Here is a 21,925-nt window from a genome sequence, read left to right as displayed (position 1 = left end):
CATCAGGAATCTGTCGTTTTTGCTTAGAACAAAATACTACGTGGTGCTTTGGTATCACATACTCTACACAAATTAATTTGCATTGCTGAAATAGTTTTGGTTTTTTTTTCCCAGATCCTTTATTCACTACAAAACAAAAAACCACCTATGTGTATTTCAGGGAACAGGTATCAGAATGCAGTTTGGTAGTCAGGAAGGGTGTGATACTGAAGTAGGGATACAGTCACTGGGATATTTGGCCTTTATCAGCCAGGAGTGGTTTTCAATCTGGGACAAAGGTTTGGGCTGTGGTAGTCTTGCCTTAAGCTTAACTTAATATTCAGGAGTTAAACTGCTAAAGAGAAGCACTGCAACCTGGGAACACAATGACACTGTCCTGTTGGGGCGTGTGGTGCCTGAATTTAGGAACAGTGTGGAAATTGTCACTTCCATTGATTCACCCTGTATTGTCAGGGCTTTTGGAACTGACCAACCCATTTTTGCATTAGTCTGTCTTTGCCTTAAACCATAATTTAGCTTTTATTTTCATAAAAATATATTTTCCAGCATTTATTTTTAGTTTTTCAGCTCTTAATCTCTTTGGGAGAAGATTACAAAATTGCAAAGTATCATTAGGTGTGAACAACAGCCTCTACTATGTATTATTTTGGACATACATTGTAGCTGTGGAAGGGGTAAATGACACCACCTTCTCTCTCAGTGCCTGGCTTAAACTGGTTCCATCAATGTGACTTTTTTTGAGCACAGAAATGACTCAAATATTTAAAGATACAGAAAAATAACTCATTAGCACTGGATGGCTTTTTGCATGACACATTGCAGTTGAATCACACATGTACCAGAATTTGATTTCTCAAACATAGGCAAGATGAAGGTGCATTTTGGGAATGAATGGATTGATTACAACTGAATCATCTGATGAATTTTAACTGTTAGGATTTTCTTCCTTTCTTGGTATGAATTTTTTGCACTGCTCTGAAGCAATGAAATTGTTTTGTGGGGTTCTAAATGGGTGGTGGGAAACACTGGAGATAACTCATTTCTCCCTTCCTGTTTGTGAGGACTCAGGCATATTTCCTGGCATGCCAGGTGCTGCCTCCTGCCCTTGCTGCTGGGCATCCCACTGCAGGGCCTGCTCACAGCCCTTGTCCTTGGCATGTCACCTTCCTCTTCACTCTAGGAATGAGTTCCTGGACACAATTCCTCACACGTGTTTAAGTATGTAGTGGTTAAAATATTTTAAAATATCTTGCTGGTACTTCTCATTAAAGTTTGTTCTTAGGAAGTTTATAACATTTTTCAGAGTGTTTTCTTCCAATTTCAACTGAATCTTAAAGAAAGTGATTTCCCCCCCTCCCTTTGCTCTGTACCAGCCAAATCAGATATTTTTAAACTTGAATGGTAAGACAAGCACAGGGATGGGACACTAGACAATCTTATTTCCCTGTTTGTTATAGTAGTCTTAGGACCTGTGTTGCAGTACTACCACAATGTCATTTTGGGGCTATGTTTATAAATTGTTTGTGTGTCTAGTGAATGTGTTCATTTCAGGAGGGGTCATAAAAATTCAGGAGAGTTCATAGAGATGAATTATAATTGATTATTATTTTTAATTTTCCTCTTTGTTCCAGGCATCAGAGCGAATGAAGATAGTGGATGTTATAGGAGAGAAGGTATATCAAGATGGGGAACGTATAATTTCTCAGGTACTTGAAATCGAAGCTTCTCTTTATCATTCTCCTTTCTCTGCTTCTGTTTTTTTCTGTTTGGAATTGACTTGCAGAGTTATATTACTTGGACCAACTTGGCATTTATTCTTTTAATATTTCTAATATATTTAACCACTTCTTGAGTGTTTGGGGAATGGACAGTATGTATTTTGCTGCAAATTTATTCTATTACTTTAGCTTCTTGGAATTTCTTCTCTCATCTATGTTTGATAAGTATCTTTGCAAGGATTCAAGATGAGTGTGCCTTCAGAAGCTGGAATTGAATGTCTATGCAGTTTTCCATGAAATCTCCCATCTGGAGTTTTCCTAGGCCCCTATAAACAGAGAGTCACTAGCTGTGAGAAACTGTCAGGGTTAATTGAAATCACTGTTTTTTCGTGCTCTTTCCTGAGGTATTTCAGTGGTCTGGCTTTAGTGGTTGGTGAATGTTTTGTCTGCTGCAGTAGAGCAGGGTCAGGGTGGTGGAACATGAAGCTGGATGAAATCAAGCTATAGCTGTTGGATTTTTTTTTTTGAACACTGTTACAGACACTGGAATTTTGCATCAAATTTAGCTGTGGGTTGCTGTGTTGTAAAAGTGCTCTACTTCAAATAGAAGTTAATGCAAGAAAGGCTTACTTGAAACTGCAGGTTTTCAATTACAGTATTGTTCTTGTTGTATAGGCAGAATATGACTCCTTGATAGTGTCTTGGATAATTGATCTTAATTATCTTGAATGTCAGATAACTGAATATAGGAAACAAGTTTGCTGATAACTGTCAAATTACTTCATTCCAAAAACACCCTCAATTTTTAAAGTTGAAACTCTTTTTGCTTAAGACCCTGAGTAAACTGAACTCTCAGCAAAATCAGAGCTTATAAGTCAGTCTCAAAACTGGAAATTCATACAATCAGTGATCCAATTACATAGTTGGTTTTAATCTTTTTTAATAACTGAATTAAGGACAAGGATGTAATTATCTTTAAAAGGAGAATTAATAGTTTGGATAGGTCTGGGTGATCATAGTACACTGCTAGAAGATGATGAAATTCTGTGCTTGGAAAAGATATGATAACTCTTACATTACAGCAGTTGCATCAAGACCAGGAACCTCTTTTCCCTTGTGAAAAATTGTAAATTTTAATTACCTTTCTGGAATTTGACCCTTCAGTTAAGGGCAGTAAGCTTTAAAGCACTTGAAAATTATGAGGGTGTCTTCCACTCAGTTTGTTTCCATTCTTTTTCAAAATAAAGTACTCTTTCAGCAGTTACTCTTTCAGAAGTTAGAATAGAGCATTAGTTCATGCTGTGATGGTTGGCAACAGGAATGAAAAGTTTGCACTCGATGGCTTACAACCATCCCCAGGAATTTTAGCTAAAAGCCTAATTCCTTCTGTAACTCCATGTTTAAATCTTACATCATCTTCTCCCAGCCCATGTTTCATACTCGAGTTACAACCATTTCTTTCCATCCTTCCCATCACATTGATCTCCTTGACCAATTAATGTCAGATTTAGCTCTCTCCTCACTTTATTTCAGGTTTTTCTGTTGAGCTGCTCCCACTCCCTTATCAGTTCCTTTTCCAGCCTTTGTCTCCCTGAAGCCCTTAGTCCCTTTGCTTTTGGTTTGTAGCAGGAGGCAAGTTGTACATCTCCACTCTGAATTCCAGCCCTATGCCAGGCCCACAGGGGCAGTTATAGAGAGGAAATGTCCTTTCTGTCACAGATAAAACTTCAAAATTAAAGAGTGCTGATGAAGCTCTCCAGATCAAATGTAAACTGGGATCACATGAAGATTTTAAACATGATGAGATTGAGAGAACTGTAAGAAATGTTCTAGAACCTTTCACAGGACGACAGAATAGTTGAGGTTGGAAGGGACCCCTGGAAATCACCTTGTCCGACCCCTCTTCTCAAGCAGGGCCACGGGGAGTTTAATGGCACCTTATTCCTGCTGAAAGAAACAAGAAACACAGTCGCTACATCCCTATTTTATTACAATTTGCTTCTGAAAATTCTAGCTTATGCTTATTTTTACTAACTATTGCCTACTTCCATCAGGATCAAAAGATTTACATTTAAGTGATCTTGCTATATACCATCAATCTCCTTTGTGTTTTCCTTTCCTCCTGCCCTCTTACTGAATGATGTGCACTAATACTTCCTTCTCTTTGGGCTCCTCTGGTGTATTACCCAAACTGTCACCTTTTAATGTTAAGAATCTGAGTGTTAGTCAGTTTTAGCAGATTTCTGCAGAAGGCCTAATCAAAGTGAATGCATTAATATCATTTACATGTGCTTTCATAGTCAAGTAAAAAATAATTTATTTTACCTTTTCTTCTTCACAGGGTGATAAAGCAGACTGTTTTTACATTGTAGAATCTGGAGAAGTAAAAATCTTGATTAAAAGCAAGGTGAGTTCAAATTCAGGGATTAGGCATTGTATTAATCAATCCCTGTTTTGACTGATTAATACAAGAGGTGTGAAAAAACCCACCCTGAGTTATTTTAATATTTTGTGATGTTGATCATCATTATTCATGTGATGTAGGTTGTAAACTTCCATACTTGTTCTGAAGCAACCAGAAGTCATTTTACTAAAGTGCAAAGGTCTTTTGCTTCTGTCTGCTGCTCTGCAAACTAACCTGATATGTGGGTGACTGAGACAGCCCGCAGCTCAACTCCATCCCATCCCTTCCCACACTGATACACTTTCCCTGGCCTTAAGGGTGGAGATGAAACTTTTCCTCCATGATGACAGAAGTGTGCACATTCCAAAATGTGTGGTCTGTTATCTTTAGTGACATACTAGATGCTGGCATTTGAATGGATCTCGGTGCAGTGTGAAGCAGCCAGGGGAGCAGCATGTGGTCAGTGCTAAAGCCTGTGTTGGGTTATTTAACAGCAGTTCTCAAAGCTGTAGCAGTAGATACCTGCCTGTCTCAAACCTGTGGGCTGGCACACGTTTTTCTTACCAAATTCCAATTGAACATGGTGTTGAGGTGTTCTACCATGACTTGGGAGTTGCTAGTTTAAAGGCCTGAAACCAGGGAGCTGTTGCACAGGTATAAAGTATCTGGGATTAACTGTGGCCTTGTACAAGGACAGAGCTGTGTGCAAATAATGAAACTGCTCTGTTTGACAGACTATGACGAGTAAAGAAGCTAATCAAGAAGTGGAGATTGCCCGGTGTCACAGAGGGCAGTATTTTGGAGAGCTTGCACTTGTTACCAACAAACCCAGAGCAGCTTCTGCCTATGCTGTTGGGGAGGTCAAATGTTTAGGTAAGCAGATGATCTGTGTTTCTAGCCATGCTTTTCTGTTATTTGTTTGTCTCATGGACCATGCTTGAGCAAGCAGCCATTCAAAACCCAGCAACCTTTTGGTAACTGGCAGTCAGATTCCAGAAGCCAGGAGCATGGGCTGGAGTGGACCTCCAAGTGGAAGTTGGAGAAACACTGCTGCTTCCTCATGGCATATTTTCTAATTTCTCTCTGTGTGTGGCCTGTACTTGTTTGTCACACATAGCTTTCAGGTCATCTTTTAATACCACTGTGTGGTGTATTTGGCTTCTGTATTTATCCTTGAGATCAGGTTTGTATTTCATTTATCTTGTTTCCCCAAATAACAGTACAGAGAGAAATCAGAAACAAGATTTCTGTCTCTGTGGTTTCTTTTGAAGCCTCTGCCCTAAATGGGTTGAACTGAAGGTCTGTATTCAGAGTTCAAAAGCCAGATTGGTATTTGGTGTCCTTTTTGACAAACAATCTTGTTTTCACCTCTGTTCCGTTACAGTCATGGATGTGCAAGCATTTGAGAGGTTGCTTGGACCCTGCATGGACATTATGAAGAGGAATATAACACATTACGAGGAGCAACTGGTGGCAATGTTTGGCTCTAGCATGGACCTGATGGATCCAGGGAATTAGGCACAGGGTACCTCAATGCCTTCTTAGTTCAAGACACAGAAAGGCCTCCTATCAGCAACACAACTCACAAGGACAACGGACACTATGGAACAGTTACTGCTGCTGTTTTCTTGGGCATTTTAGAAACCATAAACAAGTCTCAGCACAGATGGATTGCTCACTCCTCCCTGCCTCCACTTTGCTGCTGATACTTCATTATTAGACCTAGATTAAAGATGATTCTAACCCTATGTTCACTTACTTGGTTCAGAATGGCGTCTGTCCAACAGTTCAAGTGCCTGATACGAAACCCAAAGTGTGCAAGATACAGAAGCCTCCTTCCTTCTGGGTGTTAATGTTGAGATAATTGTCCCATCAGATTCTGTAGTGGGAGGTTGCCTGTTATGCAGAGGCAGCCTGTGGAATACATGTCTTTTATAGGCTGATTACCTTCATCTGATGCTTTCCTTACACAGTATCAAATTTGCTTTTAATTGTAGCATCTGGGTTTGAAGTTCAAGTATCAATGGAGTCAATGAATAAGATGGCACTGAAGTTTTGGTCCACCTGCTGAAAGCAGCAGGTAATAAATATCGAGAGCTCTTTAAACCAAGTAAACCGAGCTGGGGACATGGGAGAGTCTGCTTAGCAACCAGATGCAGAAAACGTATTTTAAGTGTTTTCTGAGCAGCAAAGAAAATTGGTTTACTCTATGCTGTCCAACAAAGTGCAGTGGTTCAGATCAAATGGCCTGAAAGTGTCATAATTGTCATCTCCCCAAATTTGCTCCTTGTTCCTGACACTGAGTACATGCTATGGTGGTGAGATCACAATATATGACCTTCTCTTGCTTACAGAGATCTTTATACTGCTACATTTCCTAGGGTGCAGTTGTTGGGTTGAGTCAGTTTTAAAGCTTTTTAAGGAGGTGAATGTTTCGTAATTTAAATGAAGCCTACTTCTGTACTTATTTACAGGAGCTTTCCCTAGTCCTAACATTTCACAGTATTTTAACTTCATTAGACACTTGAATGCTTCCAAATACCACGTTGATTTGCTAAACCTTTCAAAGGTTGGCAACATTTGACTTTGTAAAGCAAATGTCTTTGCTAACCAGCAGTTGGTGTGTTTGAGGAGTCTTTTTGGTTTAGGTGATAACTAAGCTAATGATGTTTATCTAAAATACCTGTTAAATTTGCAGCATTTATTAGGTAGATTCTGTTTCTATAGCTTTAAGGACCTTAATTGGCATATGGCTGAGATTTTGTCAGGGTATTATCTAAATAAGAATCAGACCATAAGAAGGACATTTTTATGGTGTACAAACAGACTATATATATAAAGATATTGAATTTGGAGGTAATAAATCTAGTGACCCTTTGAATTTGCATTCTTCCACAGCTCATGCGAAACATACTGGTGTTTTATGGGGTTATAAAATTTTAATGGTGAATACTAGTGTAACAGAACTTGTTCTTTTTATTCATGGCCATGTAAGCAAGAATGGAAGGATGCTAATCTTGAATTCCTGCTTTTAGTTATCACAGTGGACATTTCTCTAAGGCATGAGATGCTTAGCAGCAATTCTAAGTTGATTTCTGGACAGTTTTTTCCCCATAGTGAATGAGTTCCTCCCATTCCCTGCAATATGAGTAAGATGGAAAGTTGATAAATTTGAATGACTGTTGTCCAGTTACTGTAATTGCAGTCATATTTTTATATAATGCAAATGATTTGTAATGGACACCACTGAACTTGGTGTTTCCATATTATTAAAGTTCTGGTTGTGATGTCTAGTGGCCGTTCTAACTGCATGTATTTTAGAACAGTGAATTTCACTTGCTTTCCTGGGCTGTTTTTGTCATAGATTACAGCCAAAGAAGCAGCAGGTACTTTTCACTTATGCTTCCAAGGTTTAACACCAAAGACAAAAATAATTGTTTTCATTACAGAATTTAAAAAACAAACAAAACCCAAAACAACAACAAAAAAAAAAAGAAAAAAGAAAAAAGAAAAAAAGAAAAAACCCCACTCATCAGCTCCTTGCAATGATAGCAGATACAACTTTAACATACTTTAGGCTCCATGACAGAGAGTTTCTGAAGCCAGCTTGTGACTGTCCTGTGAACCAAACAGGAATTGGTCTCTGAACCAGCCTGAGTTTCTGCCTAAACTGTCATGTGAGCTAAAGAGAAACTTGCTGTGAATAATCACCTGCTCGCCTTTGTTGCTCCCAGGCAGAATATCCCCTCCTTTATCCAGAGGAGCCTGGCAGGTTGGGCTGCCTTACAGATGGATTGTGGTTCTTAATGCCTTTGGTTCTGTGCAGGACAGGACTGTAACCTCAGCACAGGCAAACACAGGCAGTTGTTCCAAAGGTTAACCAAAACCCAGGCAAGACTGGTATCAGATTCTTGAGATATTTCTGCCTGGAAGGCAGGATTTGATGGCTTCTAAAAGTCAAAGGAAAATATGAGAATAGAAAATCAAAATATAGGGATCCCATGTGAACAAGCTTTTGAAGTTTTGCCTTTCTCTGGGCTCCCTGGAGCAATGGCATTCTGGGCAATGGCATCCTGCATCCAGGGTCCGTGCAGAATCAGTCTGTGGTGTAGAGAGGCAGCTGACTTTGAGCTGAGAGAGAATGAGCTGCTAAGAAGGCTCATCCATTTAAGAACTATAATGTGCAATGTGCCTGATTAGTTTGGTCTAGTTTAACCAGCCTGTCTGTACAGTTTTGGAGCATGAAGGTAGTGAAAGAAGCTTTAGTAAGATACTCAATATTGCCAGGAATGTGGTTAGAGCACCAGCAGTGAGCAAAATTGGGCCATGTGCAAGTGCTGATACCGAGTCCAGGGAGCAAATCCAGCACCTGTTTGTGACCATCTGCCCCATCCCTGCATCTCAGCTTGTTCCTTTGCACTCTGTTCATTGCAGTTGTTGCAGAGAGTAAGCCCAGGTGTTTTGTTACCACTCAGTGTTCAGTAAATCTGCCACTGAGTCTCTGAAATTGGCACTTAAAGAGAGATTTAGTTTTTAATAGAACTACTCAGCAGCAAAGTGGGCACAGAGGATCATGTTTTTGAGGCTTAGAGGAAGACAAATCTCCTGTTTGTGATTCCCTGCTTGTGATTGTTGTGAAATCAGTGAGAGGAGCTTTCAGTGGTTAAATATCCTGGCACTTGGTATTTCTGTCTAATGTCACAGCACAGGTTTGACTATGTAAAAGAACAAAAAAGAGCAGAAGTTGCTTTCTTCTTAGAAACAAAAGTGCAAAACTTAAAACTCTAAAATAAAACTTTAAAAACAAAGTGCAATTTTGCACAGAGGGCAAAAAACCCCCGAAACCCCTTTGAATGTCACTTCCATTCTTTCTTTTCTGTTGGCTGAAAGCAGGCTCTTGTTCTTGATTTGTATTTGTAAACTAGTCTTGCCAAAATACAAACACATTGAGTTTTTCACTTCAGATAATTTTTGTTGTTACAGTCGTTGCTGATCATTTTAACTTTTTTCAAACCATACATTTTATTTCAAGAGGCCTTCCCTGTGGATTTCCTCCTGGCACTCTGCAGCACTACACTGCTATTTCAAGAGGCAAGAGAAAGTCACCTCACAGGAGACACTCAACACAGCTTAGCTGGCTGGAGCTAATAATGTGCTACTAATTTTCCTCTGTGGGGCAGGAGGGGAATTAAATTCTGCATAAAGTTGCTACCTCAAGGCTCCAAGTGCTTTTAAAGGTCTTTCACTTGGGAGAATTTAATAAGACAGTTCCTAAAATCGGTCTGTTCTTTTGAGTTAAATGTTTTTTTTTTTTAATTGATTCATTGAGGGACCCTTATTTTAATTCATTTTACTACTTGATTCTCAAAGGATGAACAGCTGAGAAGTTTGGTTCTTGCACTGTAGTGTTGAACATGAAAGAAAAATATCTGCCATATAAACATATGGTTTTAACAAGTTAAACCACTCTGGGGTTCAGTTTCACTTGTGGTTAATAAAAAACTGACCTGTTGTGTCCAGCCTTCCTGTACAGTCCTGTGTGTGCTTGTTATTGACTCGCTGCAGCTGACACAACCCCCAGCCTTACAGCAGTTCCCTGGATACACTTGGAACTGAGTGAGTTCCTCTTGCCAGAGCCTCAAGGAGAGCAGCACTTGCCCTACTGCAATAGCATAAAGAGATTTTATACAGCACCTGCCCTCCAATGAAATTTTACAGATATCTTAATACCAACTTCTGTAGGTATTGTTGGTCCTAATAAAACGGGCTCTTCTGATAGTATGCCAAATTATTTTTTATTATTATTTATTGAGCACTGCAACAACTGGTTCTCAGTTCCCAGGAGGAACACAGTATTCCTGAAAATCTCTTGTTAGCCTACACTTACAGCTACTGAATTTTATGTGTCAAACTGCCTTTTCTTTAACCTAACTAACAATCTGAATATTACTTTGGTACATCTGAAATTATATTTGCTTTTGCTGAAGTTTTATTTCTGAACGTTTGGCAGTTTATGTACCATTTTTAAGTCAGCCCAGGAGCGGAGGTGAGGTGGATTGTGGTGCTGAGCATGAGAAAGCTCTGCTGGAATAACACAGGACCTTTGCACAGACTGAGCTGTGTGAAGGTGCAGGCAAAAGGTGTCCTGTGAGTTTGGCCTTGAGTCAAGCATGCCATGTGCCTTGGGCTACTGCAGTGTTACCCTGCTGGGGTCGATGCTAATTCCTGGATAAACCTGGTGAAAGAAGGAAGATTCTGTGAAGTTCTGAGGATAATGTTCAATTATTTCAGCAGAGCAAATGTATTTCTGTCCTTTCTGCTGTTTCTGTGGTAAGGATACACTTCATTCCAATCTTTAGAACAGATGCAAGATACTAAAATTGTGTTATTTTATAATCTGAATTAGCTGATGACTGGTGAGTGCAAAGACAGGCTGCCAGCCTCGTTCTGTGCACTTCTCAAATTCGTTTCAGCTGTGTGTCCTTGCAAAACCGAGGCTGGGTCAGCAGAGTCTCCTCAGTGTTTATAACCTGGCGCCGGGCCTTTAACAAGAACTGCATCGAGACCAACACATTTGCTTGGAGGAGAAGCGAAGCAGCATCTCTGTGTGTCCGAGTCTAGCAGCATGTTTGTGGGGCAGCGCTCCGTATTTGCTTTGGTGAAGCTAAAAGCTTGCGTGCAGCACTTGGAAACGCTACCTGTCCCCGCCGCTTCCTAGAGATTCGTCTCAGACTCGCGGTGCTCTGGCTCTCCTCCGCCGGCAGGGCTGCGCTCGGGCCCGCGCACGGCGCGTTCTCACCCGGGGCGCTCGAGCCGGGCCCGTGCCGGTCGCGCCGCGCGGTTGCCATGGCGATATTTGGCCCCGCGCGGCCGCCGTAGAAGGGGCGGGGCCCGACGGGGCGGGGAATGGCGGCGGCTTCGTTCGAGCGGCGCGTGCTGCGGCGCGCGGCCGAGCATCACTATCTGCGCGTGCGCTTGTGAGCGACACCCCCGTCCCCCCTGGCCGGGACCCCCGAGGCTCCGACAGTCCCCTCCTGACCCCCGTGTGCTTTCCTTCCCGCAGGGAGCTGCCCGACGGCGCGGCCCGGCCGAACGCCGCGCAGTTCAAGCAGCTCGTGGTGACTGCGCTGAAGGAGCTGCACGGAGAGGTGGGACCGGCATCGGGACCGGGACTAGGGTCTGTCCTCGGCTGGTGGCTCCGGGCTGGGCCGGGAGAGCCTTGCGAGCTGTTGTCCCCTGGAGAGCCGCTCTGGCTGCAGGGCAGTGTCCGAGCGGGGCGGAAGGGGCCGGAGGAGCAGGCTCTGCCGGGTAAATGTACAGGTTTGACCCTCCGGTACCCGGTTACCCGCTCGCCAGCCTCTGTTCTGACTCGCTCCTAGTGCAGCTGTGCGGTTCAGCTCAGTGCCCGCAGCCAAGTGGCTTCAGCCATCCCTAGCACTGCTCAAGGTCAGGTTGGACCCGGCTTGGAGCAGCCTGGTCTAGTGGAAGGTATCTCTGGCCATGGCAGCAGGGCTGGAACTGGATGAACTCTATAAAGTCCCTTCCAGCTCAAACTGTTCTTTGATCCTTGTTTTTAGAATTTGCTTAGTAATGAAGTAATTTGAAGTAATTTGAAGTAATGCTTTTGCTGTAGAGAGGCTTTAAAAAGAAAACTGTGGGAAGGGAACAGCTTTGTGGATGGGAAAGTCCACAGCACTGTTCTTGCTCTGTTTGTTCTATTGCTGGCTGACTTTCAGCAGGTCGCATCACCTCTTGGTCTGTGTTTCTCCAGCTGTAATGTCGAAATAAAAGTGGCTTGTAAAGAACTCTGAGAGGAAGGGTGCTGTTTAAAATCCAGTGATGTTGTAACTGAAACACTTGTGTGAGTTTTGAGTGTAACTGTAACACCTTTAATGATATAACATGCTGTGGGTGAAATCGTTGCTTATAAACCATGATAAGAACATAGGGTGATACTTACTAAATAATTTTTTTTTCGTAGGTTGGAGCAGCTTTGCCTGTTGATGTCTTAACATATGAGGAAAAAACTCTATCTGCCATATTAAGAGTAATTAGCAGGTAAGGTGCAGTCAGTACGTGCTTCCATACTATGAAAGTATTTTTTATAAGAAAATAGAGCTCTTAAACTAAGAATTGCCTTTGAAGAATTAAGCCTAACTTGCAGATATTTGCATACAACATGCAGAAAATAATTACTGAGTCTTGGTAACTTCGTGCATCAGTGCGTTATTCCTGCTTTAAATCAGAATTATGTTAATGGTTTTAAGATAGGAAGTAAGCATTACTGAGGTAGTGACTTTAAATCTCTTTCTCTAGTAAAGATGAGAATGGTTACTCTAAATGGTGATGACAACTAAAAGGTGATTTAGGTGAAGAATGAGTTTAAATGAACACAGAGAACAAGAACAGTGCTGGTAAAGTGAACTTGAGGTTGCAGTACAAATCTCTGTGTCAAAGATAAGAGACTTCAGCCACTGCAATAATCCTTCAAGATACAGTTTTGCTACTAGAACTCTTCAGTGAAATTACCTGCTGTTAAACTGTTAATGGTTGTTACTCTTTGCATCGTATTTTCTATTTGAGATGTCCGTGCTGCAGGAAAACGGAAAAACCCCGATTTTATTAATATATTTTGTTTCCTTTTTACTTAGTGGCTTTGTCAAGCTGTGGAGTGCTCTAACCTTGCTGGGCTTCTACCAGAACAGGAGGTGTGCCTTCCGAGTGCTGCAGGTAAAGCCCTGCGGGGCTGGGTGGCTTCCCCCAAATGTCGGCTCTGGCTCTAAGCTTGGCAGGCTGCCTAAGCCTCCTGCCTTTTCATAGAAGGATGGCCTAGATGCAAAAATGCCTTGGTTTGGGAATGAAGTGCCTTTCAGTGCAGGTGTGTGGGCACGTTTGAGCAGTTCTCATTTCAAAATGGATCTTGTACAATGTAACAGGAGTGGGTGTCTCATTCCTTTCTGGTTTCAGTCCAGTGACAAGTCCTGATGTCACTAATACATCTGCAAGAAAATAATTTCTGGCAAATGTTGTCTATGACCCACATCTTGGTCCAGGTTTTATTTTCCCTACCACGCTTTCTGCCTTTCCAGTGGTTACTGTCAACTGACCTTGTGTAACAATGCATATATGAACATGCACTTCAAGAGTTTATTTTTTTTCCAGAGGATGCTGCTTAATGAAATGAGTTCTGAGAATTGTTTCTGAAGCCATGGCTAGATAAAAGTCTGCTCAGGCATTGCTCTAAGTTTTTAATCTGTCATGTAAAAGGAAAATGGAAGTATTTATAACTTTGAGAGCATTTGATGGTGGGGTTTTTTAAGGCTTTAATTGTTCAGTTCTTGTTTGTTTTTTCTTTCCCCAAACTAGACATCTCCGTTTCTACTTGCATTATCTGGCAACAGTAGAGAATTAGTCTTGGACTGAATGCAGTTGTTGGTTCGGCTGCATGCAGGAGAAGTTCTTGGAAATGTTGCAGCCCTTCAAGCGTGGAATTTCTGGAGGGGTTTTCCAACAAAGAGCCTTGACAAAGCCAGCGTTTATCAACTCACTGCTTGGACATCCCGTATTTCAGAACTTACACATAAAAATTGGAGACAAAGCTGAACTTAGCAAGGCTTTTACACAGAATGATGTAGTTACTTTTTCTTATTTAACAGGTGACACAAATCCTTTGCATTTAAATGAAGAGTTTGCAAAGAAGTCTAGGTTTGGGAGAACTGTTGTCCATGGAGTTCTTATCAATGGACTTATTTCTGCAGTTCTGGGTACCAAAATGCCTGGTCAAGGATGTATATTTCTTTCCCAGGAGATTCGTTTTCCAGCTCCTTTGTATGTTGGTGAAGAAGTCACAGCTGCAGCAGAAGTGAAACGACTGAAGGGTTCTATTGCTCACATTTCTGTATCATGTCAGGTCAGAGAAAGTGGGAAAACTGTTATGGAAGGGATGGTGAAAGTCATGGTGCCAGAGAGTTAGAGCTGTTGATCATGTGCAACTTCAGTATAAAGGCCAGAAGCAATGTACACTTGGTTTTGATTATCTTTTTATGTGACATCACTTAAAACAGTAAATTTGCAACAAAAACCTTTCAAAATGCTTCAAAGTGCACAAACTTAACCTTGCTAGAAGTGCATTAAAATTAGAGCTTTTCCTTGTTTCACTGTGATGGGTTTCACTGCCAAGGTGAAACCAACAGAACTAGGCACTAGCTGTGACCAAGTGGCATATTTAGACAAGCCTTTGTGCTGCCACAGTGAGAAGTTTGGGCTGGTGGGACTCACACTGAGGCTGTTCTTTCTGGTAAAATCGCAGTTCACACCAGCAAAGTTCAGTTCAAACTTGTTCCTTCTATACAAGACAGCTGTATTGCCAGCAAGCACCAAGGGAGGAAGCAGTGCTGTGTTTAAAAGTGGAACAGAAGTGAGGTACTGGAGGTACACATGTACTGCAAAGATGTGTTGTAATCTGCATGGCAGCTCCAGCTGGTGTTTCTTCTTAAACTTGCCACGCAGAATGAGAGTGAAGGAGGCTTTTAAAAAAACACATTGTCACAACTTACTCGTGCTCCTGAGGGCAATACAAGCAAGGGCAGATGATCTGAGTACTAACTGTATGGCTTCTCTCTTCTTGCTTGAGTGTGTGAACATGGCTTTCCCTTTGTCCGCTGGTCCACAAGGAAAGTACCTTGTTAGAGTAGACTTCTGGCAAATTCATTAGTAAATCATCTGGGTTAAATTATTTAATACTGGCATAAGATTATTATGCACTGAGAAACTTCTTTTTGGAATGATAGAGGCCATCAGGAGTAAGGCCTCCAATTGGTGGCTCATATAACTTTCTGGAAAAGTGTCCATTATCACCCTGTCTTCTCTGCAGCAGAAATGCATTTGAAACTTTCTTTGGCTGCAAATAACCTCAGAAGTTGTCTGCTAAGAAAAGAGAGTTTCTCCTCAATCTGTGACGAAAGCTACTGGTAAAACAGCTGCACTGCCTGAGTGTGCTGCACTCTAACCCCAGGTGTTAGTCACACTGGAGCAGAGGGAGGGGTAATGTTTCAGGTGTTTGACTCCATGCCTTCTCCTTCCGAAGCCTGGAGTTTGGCCTGTTTGCAACTTGGAAGCAGTTATCAGGAAGAGGTTTCCATATCTCTTGTCTGTAGAAGCTGTTTCACTTCCTGTTCCCTTCTGCCTCGGGTCACTGCCTGTCACTGGCTTTTGCTGGACAGAGCACTTCATCAAAGCAGGTCCCCTCCTTAGCCTGCTCCTTTTTCACCTGCCTCTCCAGGTGGGAAGTTGTCTTGTTAAGGCCTATTAACAAAATGAATCAGATCTGTGCCTGACCTCCTGGGTCACTGCAGGAGTAGTAGTTTGGGCAGTGGAGGTTGCTGTTCCAGCCTGGCTGCTGAACCACAGCATCACAGCCCATTTTCCTCTCGTCATGGAGCTGCAAGACAGAGATGAAGATGTTCATGACACCTGCTCCAGGTGTATGACAAACTCCAGCTCTGCAGTCTTACATCTTAAGTAAGAGTAATTCCTGTGTATGATGTAAAAAGAGGAAATGCAGACAGGTGTCCAACTTGTAGGTTCTCAAGCACTAAGTAATATTCAAATAGAAAGTTTCTTATGCTGCTGCAGTCATGTTGAAGAACTCAGTTGTTAAAAACTTTAAATCTGTGTTTTGAAAAACAACCAAACCAAAAACCAAAACTCCACAAAATACCAACTCCAAACTCAAAATTTTAGAGTAAAATTTATGGGATATTCTGATTATTTTATTAACACAAAACACTCCCTAAGGTAAAGAGCAGCAAGTGTGCCAGCCCTTATAATTTTCCCGGTCTCTCTGAGAGGACCAGCAGTGTTTTGGGGCTGATCCCCCCGGGGCTGCAGCTGCTACTGCTGCTGTCGGTGCCACTAGGAGCACCGGGTGCGGAAGGCTTGGGCGGCGGGGGCGACTGATGGCCTCCCTTCCTGCCCCCCTTGCCCCGTTATTGCCCGAGGGGACGAACCTCCTCGTGTCCTGCCGTATCCCGCAACCCGGCTGTGTCCCCCCATCCCGCCGTGTCCCCTATCCCAGTCCTGTCCCCCAACCTTCCCTGTCCCCTATCCCGGTCCTGTCCCCCATCCCTCCTATCCCGCGCTCCCGGGGCGGGACCCGCGCGGAGCGGCGCCCCCTGTGGGCGGGCGGTGCCGTGGCGGGCGGCGGCGCTAAGGCCCCGCGGCGGCGGCGGCGCTGCCGTGTTGACAGCGGCGGCCGCGCCGGGAGCTGCCCCGGGAAGCGGCTTGGCGGCGCCGGTTCTCCGCTCCCAGCTCCGCTATGGCCTTCATGGAGAAGCCGCCGGCCGGCAAGGTGCTGCTGGACGACACGGTGCCGCTGACAGCGCAGATCGAGGCGAGCCAGAGCCTGCACTCGCACACGGTGAGCGGGGCAGGCCGGGCCGCGGGGGCAGGCGGGAGCGGCGGGGGCGGGGGAGGGAAGGCAGGGAGCCGGTAACGGGGGGCACCGGGGGGTGCTCGGGGTCCGCGGGGCCGGCCGGGGCATTGCGGGCTGGGCTGGGGGCGGGGGGCCCGAGCTAAGCCCCCCGCGGCAGCGTGGCCGGGGGTGGCGGGAGGCGGGGGGTGCGGCGGGGCACTGCGGGCTGGGCTGGGGGCGAGGGGAGCGGTGCGGGAGGCAGCGGGGCCGCGACCTCGCAGCACGGGGTTGCAGCGCTCCGGAGCCCCCCGGTGGGATGCCAGGGAGCCGAGGGTCGTTGGGCTCCTTCGCTCCCTCGCTGTCCGCGGGGTCCCGGGGGCAGCCGGCAGCACCCCCGAGGCACCGCCGCGGGTCTGCGGGGGCCGCCCTGCGGGCTTCGCGCTGTCTCGCTCCTCTCCGAGCGAGGCCCTGTGAGTTACTGTAATTCCTGCTTTCCTCGGCGGGTTGCAGCCTTTTGAGCAGAGATGGGCTCTGGCTGCCGCGTTTCAGTGGCTGTGATGAAGTTACACGTGAATGGACTGCGTTTGCCTCCGGGTCCTGCCGTGTGGCTGAGCGGAGGCTGCGGAGCTGCAGAGACCCCGCAGCCCCAGCCCCGCTGCTCAGCTCTGGGGAGCGGTGGCACTCACCAGAACAAGCCCTGCCGTGACTTGAGTGTTACAGATTCATTCTTTCGCGATGCCTAGGATACATGCACAGTGCTTCCCTAAGAACTGTCTTTGAACATGCAGTAATAATCCAAATTCTATGGTGTCCTGTTTGCGGTTATTTTCCACTTTAAATCCGGCTTTCATTATGGTATGACCAAGCAGTAGGGTGAATCAGAGAACTGGCTGTTGCTTCTGATTCCTGCTTTAGCTGAGAGCAGGGATGCTGGACAGGAGGCCAGAGGTACCTCAGCAGCAGGTACTGGGAAGCTTGCTTTAAATAGAGAGAGGATTTCCTTATGTCCTTTACACAGCTCTGATTCCTGCATTGTGGATCTCTTCCTGGTTCCTTGCATCTGTTGCATACCCTTAACCTATAGGTTCACCGTGGGGTATACAACTAATTTATAGACTGTCTTATTAAATACTCTTCATATAAATAATTCACACCTAAGAGGAGGTTTATTTTATGTCTGAGGAACCCACATTTACTGACGTTCCAGTCTTTCTCTGAACAGAAGTTACCTATGTGAAATTTTCTAGAGGGTCTTGTGAATCTAACAGACTGTGGCTCTCAATTCATGCAACTCTTCTTCTTATAAGTAAGACTAAAGAAGTTTATTTCCTGGCAAGTGTGATGCTTTTTACCTGTTTCAGTAGCTGAAGGATGGGTGTGCCAAGTCCTGTGAGAAGTTGTGTAACTCCTAATACTCCCCAGTTAGCAGACCAGATTAAGTTCCGTTGGTAACTTGTTTCCTTATTATGATTTTTTGTTAGTGCAAATGACAATAGTGTTTTGTGTTCTTTCCTTTGGCTTGCATGATTCTGGTTGGAAACGAAAAAGTCACTAAATTCTTTTAGAATGATCACTTGGAAGAACTTTTTCAATCCAGACTCTTCCTGTGTCATCTTGTCTGAGGGAGTGTTATAGCAAATGTTCCCCCCTTCTTTCATCTCTGTATTCTGTTACTAATGAGTGTGCAGAAAAAATCTCTACTGTTTTTTTCTTATCTTTTCTTAATAACAGAATGCTGGAGCACCGTGCCTTTTGATTTAAAATCTGTCTCTAAGATACATCTATTAGTAATTGTTTGTTTTACTGCAGAAGCGCTGTTGATAGCTGAAAGATGGTTTGAAGTGTGTGTAGCACAGATGGTTTATATAGAGCCAGTGTGGGATAACAAAATAGAGGAAGCCATTAACAGAGACTTGGTTTCTTATTTGATGTAAGTGGACTATTCTGTCATTTCAGATACTTCATCCTATGTCCCTGGTGTCTGAATAGTTTGTTTATTGGTGGGTGATGCTGTCCCTGATTTGAACTTTCCTGATTCAAAATAAGCTGCAGAAATAAATCCTTCTCTCTGAAGAGGTGTGTAAATTAAGCCCTTCTAAGAAATAAGGGTTGAAGTGTTTTTGTGGGAAGACTATACTTTACTTGGTTAAATTATAGTTAGAAGAAACAAGATTGTCATTAACTGAATGCTTTTTAGTTTTGTTCCTCATTCCATCTCAAAGTGGTATCAAAAGATGTAGATATATAAAATCCTTCATCACAAACTAAAGTTTGGAGAACTCGGCCTGTTCTAAAGCAAAGGCAGCCATAAAAAAAAAATTTCTATTCTTTTGTCAGCAGTGTATATTAAGATTTTATAATGTTGTTCAGTGCTGCAAGACTTGTTTTAAACTCGTGTTTGTATTTTTTTTCCTGTAGATCATAGCTTCTAAAAGCACTCATATGAGGATGGCTTAGGCTGAGTTTAGGTGCAACTTTAACATGGCAACTGAACTAGTAATTATGTAAACCTTCTGTTGGTGCTGAAAATAGCCAGTCTTCTGAAAAAACAGCTAAGGAAAAGGTGAAGAATTTCAGGAAAAGCTCTGTAGACATCGTGAAATATCACACAGAAGACCAAAGCTTCTGTCTAATGAATAGTTTGCTTGTGTATTGTTCTAAGCAGTTTCTGTTAATTTAAATTTAGTACAACAGACTGGGCGAGTGTAAACTTCATAGCATTGAATCAAGGACTGTACTTGGCAGAGGCTGAGTTTCTGTTTCCTGAGGCTGAAGATGAAACTGAAAAAAAACAAAACTGAAAACAAAACCTGAAACTACTATGTTCTTTCCTGAATTCTCCAGAAACCTAAGAAGGGATTAAGCTACTATTGAAAATATACTTTTGAGGATTTGTACTTTTTGCTTAGTAAGGGTATGTCAACCCCCCCTAAATGGGTTTTTAGATTGTTAGGGAGCCAATTGCAAAATTATCTGATAGGCTCACAGGCTCAGCATGCTTTGTTCAAGTCAGAAGAGCTCAGAAGTTCTTACTGGACTTAGTACATCTGAGCTGGAGCATAATCTCCATGTTTTTGTGCTGCAACAAAGAAATTGTTCAGTGAGGTTTTCTTTCTGTGTATTTATTTCCAGTCATAATTGGAAGAGGAAAATGATGCCTTTCTACGTTTGCAAAAGTTGTTTCCCTGGTTAAGTGTGTTACAAGCAGTCTGAGTTTTGTTGGAATGTGCACTTAAATACAATTAATTCTATAGTGTAGTGTTTACAGAGTCCTTTTCATTTTGAAAGCCAAGAAAGTACATATTGCAGGTGCATTCCAATGGCATCTCACCTAATAGATTTGAAATTACAAGAGCAAGCCCAGTCAGCTTCGTTTTGTCTCCTTCCTTAGGCTTGTCACTAGCACTGGGTCAGAGAAAGTAACTGTGTAACTTCCAGGGGTGTGTTGGGCACCTTTCCATAGCCATGAGTCAGTCCCTTTGTAGGTTTGTGTACCAACCCTTTTGTAGAAAATGAAGTTTTGTTGCTATTGCATTCCTTGACTTCAATAGGAGCAGGATTACATCCAATATACTGAGCCATTTGCAAGTGTCTCATCTCGATGCCAAATGTTGTGTTCTGACAACAGAGACAATTTCAGCACTAATGCTTTAATAAATTTTGGCTGTTAAACTTGCCTCATAATGCAATATTTCATCTGTGTGTTCACTATTTAATAGTGGCTTCTTTCTAAGCCTTAAAATAGAATGCTATTTTCTTACATGATAATCTAGACGTTTTCCTTATTAAGAACTGCACATCTGTACCTGCAAGTCTTTTCAGCAGTAAAACTACTGGTGAGTTGTGCATATTCTTCTGAGCATTTGTTAATTCTTTTCTGCAGTGATTTTCCTTTTTCATGTGTTTCATATTTTGAAATTGCTTTGGTAGAGTACATTGTTGTCTTAAAGGCATTTGGAAATGAACAGCTGAAATAAATCCCTCTCCTAACAATCTTTCAGAGTTCTTAGTTTTCCTTAAGCAATGATGAATGTTGACACTCATGGCTTTTAGATTAGAAAAACGTTGAAAAAGCATTTATGCTTTTCATATATTGTTCCAAATAGAAAAATGGTGCCACATATTCCTCGGACTGTAGGGTTTAGTTTAAAAGCTTGTAAAAGATTTTGTACATCTGCTTTACAAGGAATTCAGTCTATTCAAAGCTGCATTCACTTTGGACAAAACCAAACATGAAGTTAGTCTTAGACATGGCTTTACACAGGGAAGTGTCATAGCTCACTTGTTTGAGGTTTCAGAAATGCAGTTCCTCCACTGGACTTAGTCAGTAAGCTCGATTACCTCCCACCTCTCCTCCAGCCTGAGCTCACAAAAGATGGCTCTTTTATTGCACCTAATTTTAAATATTCCAAATTTACAGTTTCCACTGGTGATCTTACTAAATTAGTATTGCATTTGTAGGTCCTGTGAAGATTGTAGTCAAAATATTAGTTTCCATATGGTACTTTAATAAATCCTAATTAGAATATTTTTGTTGGCTACTGAGTATTTCCTGAAAAATAGTGAGTAATTTGTGTTTCTGGTGAAGGTCGCAGTGAAGCTGAGCACTGAAAATCTGTGATTTCTCATCTCTCTCCAAAGCTTTTTGTGTTCACTAGGTTTCATTACATGTAAATGTGTGTCCTGTTTTTTCCCTGCAGTTGTCCTACTTCATGGCTTTCACTTATTGAATGGCTGACTCATTACTACAGAAGGGATGCAGTGTGTGAGTGGTGCAACACAGACACACGCACACCTGCATTGTTTGGAAAGCAGGGAAACACCAACCACTGCTGCTGCTCCTACCTCATGGCTTAATGGCAGGTTGTGCAATAGCAAATAAATACTGTGCCCTCTAACAGAGAGGCCTCTGAGGCTGAGCAGCTCTCCTGATGTTGTTGCTACTTTTCACATGGGAGATTTTCTAAATAAACTTTTAAAAGAGCTTCTTACTAGAAATTGTTCCAATCTAGCCTTCTTGAGCAGAGATTGTATTCATGCTTAATTAGGCTTTCCTCTCTTTAATGCTTATAAAATAAAGCCCTTTCAAACTTTCAGTTGATGTGACCTGAAGGTGACCTGGATCTTTATAATGGTTGGCTTTTCAAGCCTGTTGGATTAAACAGATGTAAAGCAGAAATCTGTGGAAAAAGAGACTGACTATCCTGAGCTGGAAATGTAGAGACTATTTGCTTGGGGAAATAGAATGTATTACCCAATATTGTTGAGACTCTACATTTAATTATAAGAATCTCTTAACTCATCACTTTTTTCCCCCCCTATCTTGTCTCTGCAAAAGCCTTTTTCCTGTTTGCTTCCTGTTTCAAAAACTAGGGATGGTGATAAAGAGCA

The 21,925-nt window shown here is 42.7% G+C and overlaps 4 protein-coding genes across 14 annotated transcripts in view; all 4 read left to right on the top strand.

Annotated features, from left to right (window-relative positions):
- The window catches only part of PRKAR2A (protein kinase cAMP-dependent type II regulatory subunit alpha), a 59,980-nt gene extending 50,326 nt beyond the window's left edge, over positions 1 to 9,654 (top strand). The window contains exons 8-11 of the mRNA XM_014872787.2: positions 1,632 to 1,706; positions 4,060 to 4,125; positions 4,857 to 4,995; positions 5,507 to 9,654. Of these exons, the coding sequence (XP_014728273.1) occupies positions 1,632 to 1,706; positions 4,060 to 4,125; positions 4,857 to 4,995; positions 5,507 to 5,640 (414 nt within the window). The 3' untranslated portion in view covers positions 5,641 to 9,654. The remainder of the gene's footprint in view (positions 1 to 1,631; positions 1,707 to 4,059; positions 4,126 to 4,856; positions 4,996 to 5,506) is intronic.
- Positions 9,655 to 11,004: 1,350 nt separating this feature from the next.
- On the top strand, positions 11,005 to 14,213 carry RPP14 (ribonuclease P/MRP subunit p14). Its single transcript, XM_014872799.2, has 5 exons — positions 11,005 to 11,099; positions 11,186 to 11,270; positions 12,104 to 12,180; positions 12,774 to 12,852; positions 13,489 to 14,213. The coding sequence occupies exons 1-5, from the start codon at positions 11,029 to 11,031 to the stop codon at positions 13,543 to 13,545; spliced, it is 369 nt and encodes a 122-aa protein (XP_014728285.2). The 5' UTR covers positions 11,005 to 11,028; the 3' UTR covers positions 13,546 to 14,213.
- On the top strand, positions 13,568 to 14,213 carry HTD2 (hydroxyacyl-thioester dehydratase type 2). Its single transcript, XM_088171357.1, has one exon. The coding sequence runs from the start codon at positions 13,568 to 13,570 to the stop codon at positions 14,093 to 14,095; it is 528 nt and encodes a 175-aa protein (XP_088027483.1). The 3' UTR covers positions 14,096 to 14,213.
- Positions 14,214 to 16,317: 2,104 nt separating this feature from the next.
- PXK (PX domain containing serine/threonine kinase like) overlaps positions 16,318 to 21,925 on the top strand; it is a 33,460-nt gene continuing 27,852 nt past the window's right edge. For 10 of the 11 annotated variants that reach the window (XR_015806022.1, XR_015806023.1, XM_014872818.2 and 7 more), the window contains exon 1: positions 16,318 to 16,540. Coding sequence is in view for 8 of the 11 variants with exons in the window: in XM_014872818.2 (XP_014728304.1) it covers positions 16,439 to 16,540 (102 nt within the window). In the remaining 3 variants the exon portion in view is untranslated. Of the gene's footprint in view, positions 16,541 to 18,591; positions 18,611 to 21,925 lie in introns of those variants that run through there. The other variant, XM_088171366.1, reaches the window with a different exon arrangement.

Source organism: Sturnus vulgaris, chromosome 11 (genome assembly GCF_052056855.1).
Source record: "Sturnus vulgaris isolate bStuVul1 chromosome 11, bStuVul1.hap1, whole genome shotgun sequence".
Lineage (NCBI taxonomy): Eukaryota > Metazoa > Chordata > Aves > Passeriformes > Sturnidae > Sturnus > Sturnus vulgaris.
The sequence above is the reverse complement of the archived record's forward strand: the minus strand, read 5'-3'. Positions and strand labels throughout refer to the sequence as shown.

What these genes read in the sequence shown, in the direction of transcription:
- RPP14 (XM_014872799.2), top strand. Translation starts at nt 11,029, where the DNA reads ATGGCGGCGGCTTCGTTCGAGCGGCGCGTGCTGCGGCGCGCGGCCGAG. An exon ending in CACTATCTGCGCGTGCGCTT is followed by an intron (nt 11,100 to 11,185) that starts GTGAGCGACACC and finishes TCCTTCCCGCAG; the next exon opens with GGAGCTGCCCGACGGCGCGG. An exon ending in ATATTAAGAGTAATTAGCAG is followed by an intron (nt 12,181 to 12,773) that starts GTAAGGTGCAGT and finishes CTTTTTACTTAG; the next exon opens with TGGCTTTGTCAAGCTGTGGA.
- HTD2 (XM_088171357.1), top strand. Translation starts at nt 13,568, where the DNA reads ATGCAGGAGAAGTTCTTGGAAATGTTGCAGCCCTTCAAGCGTGGAATT.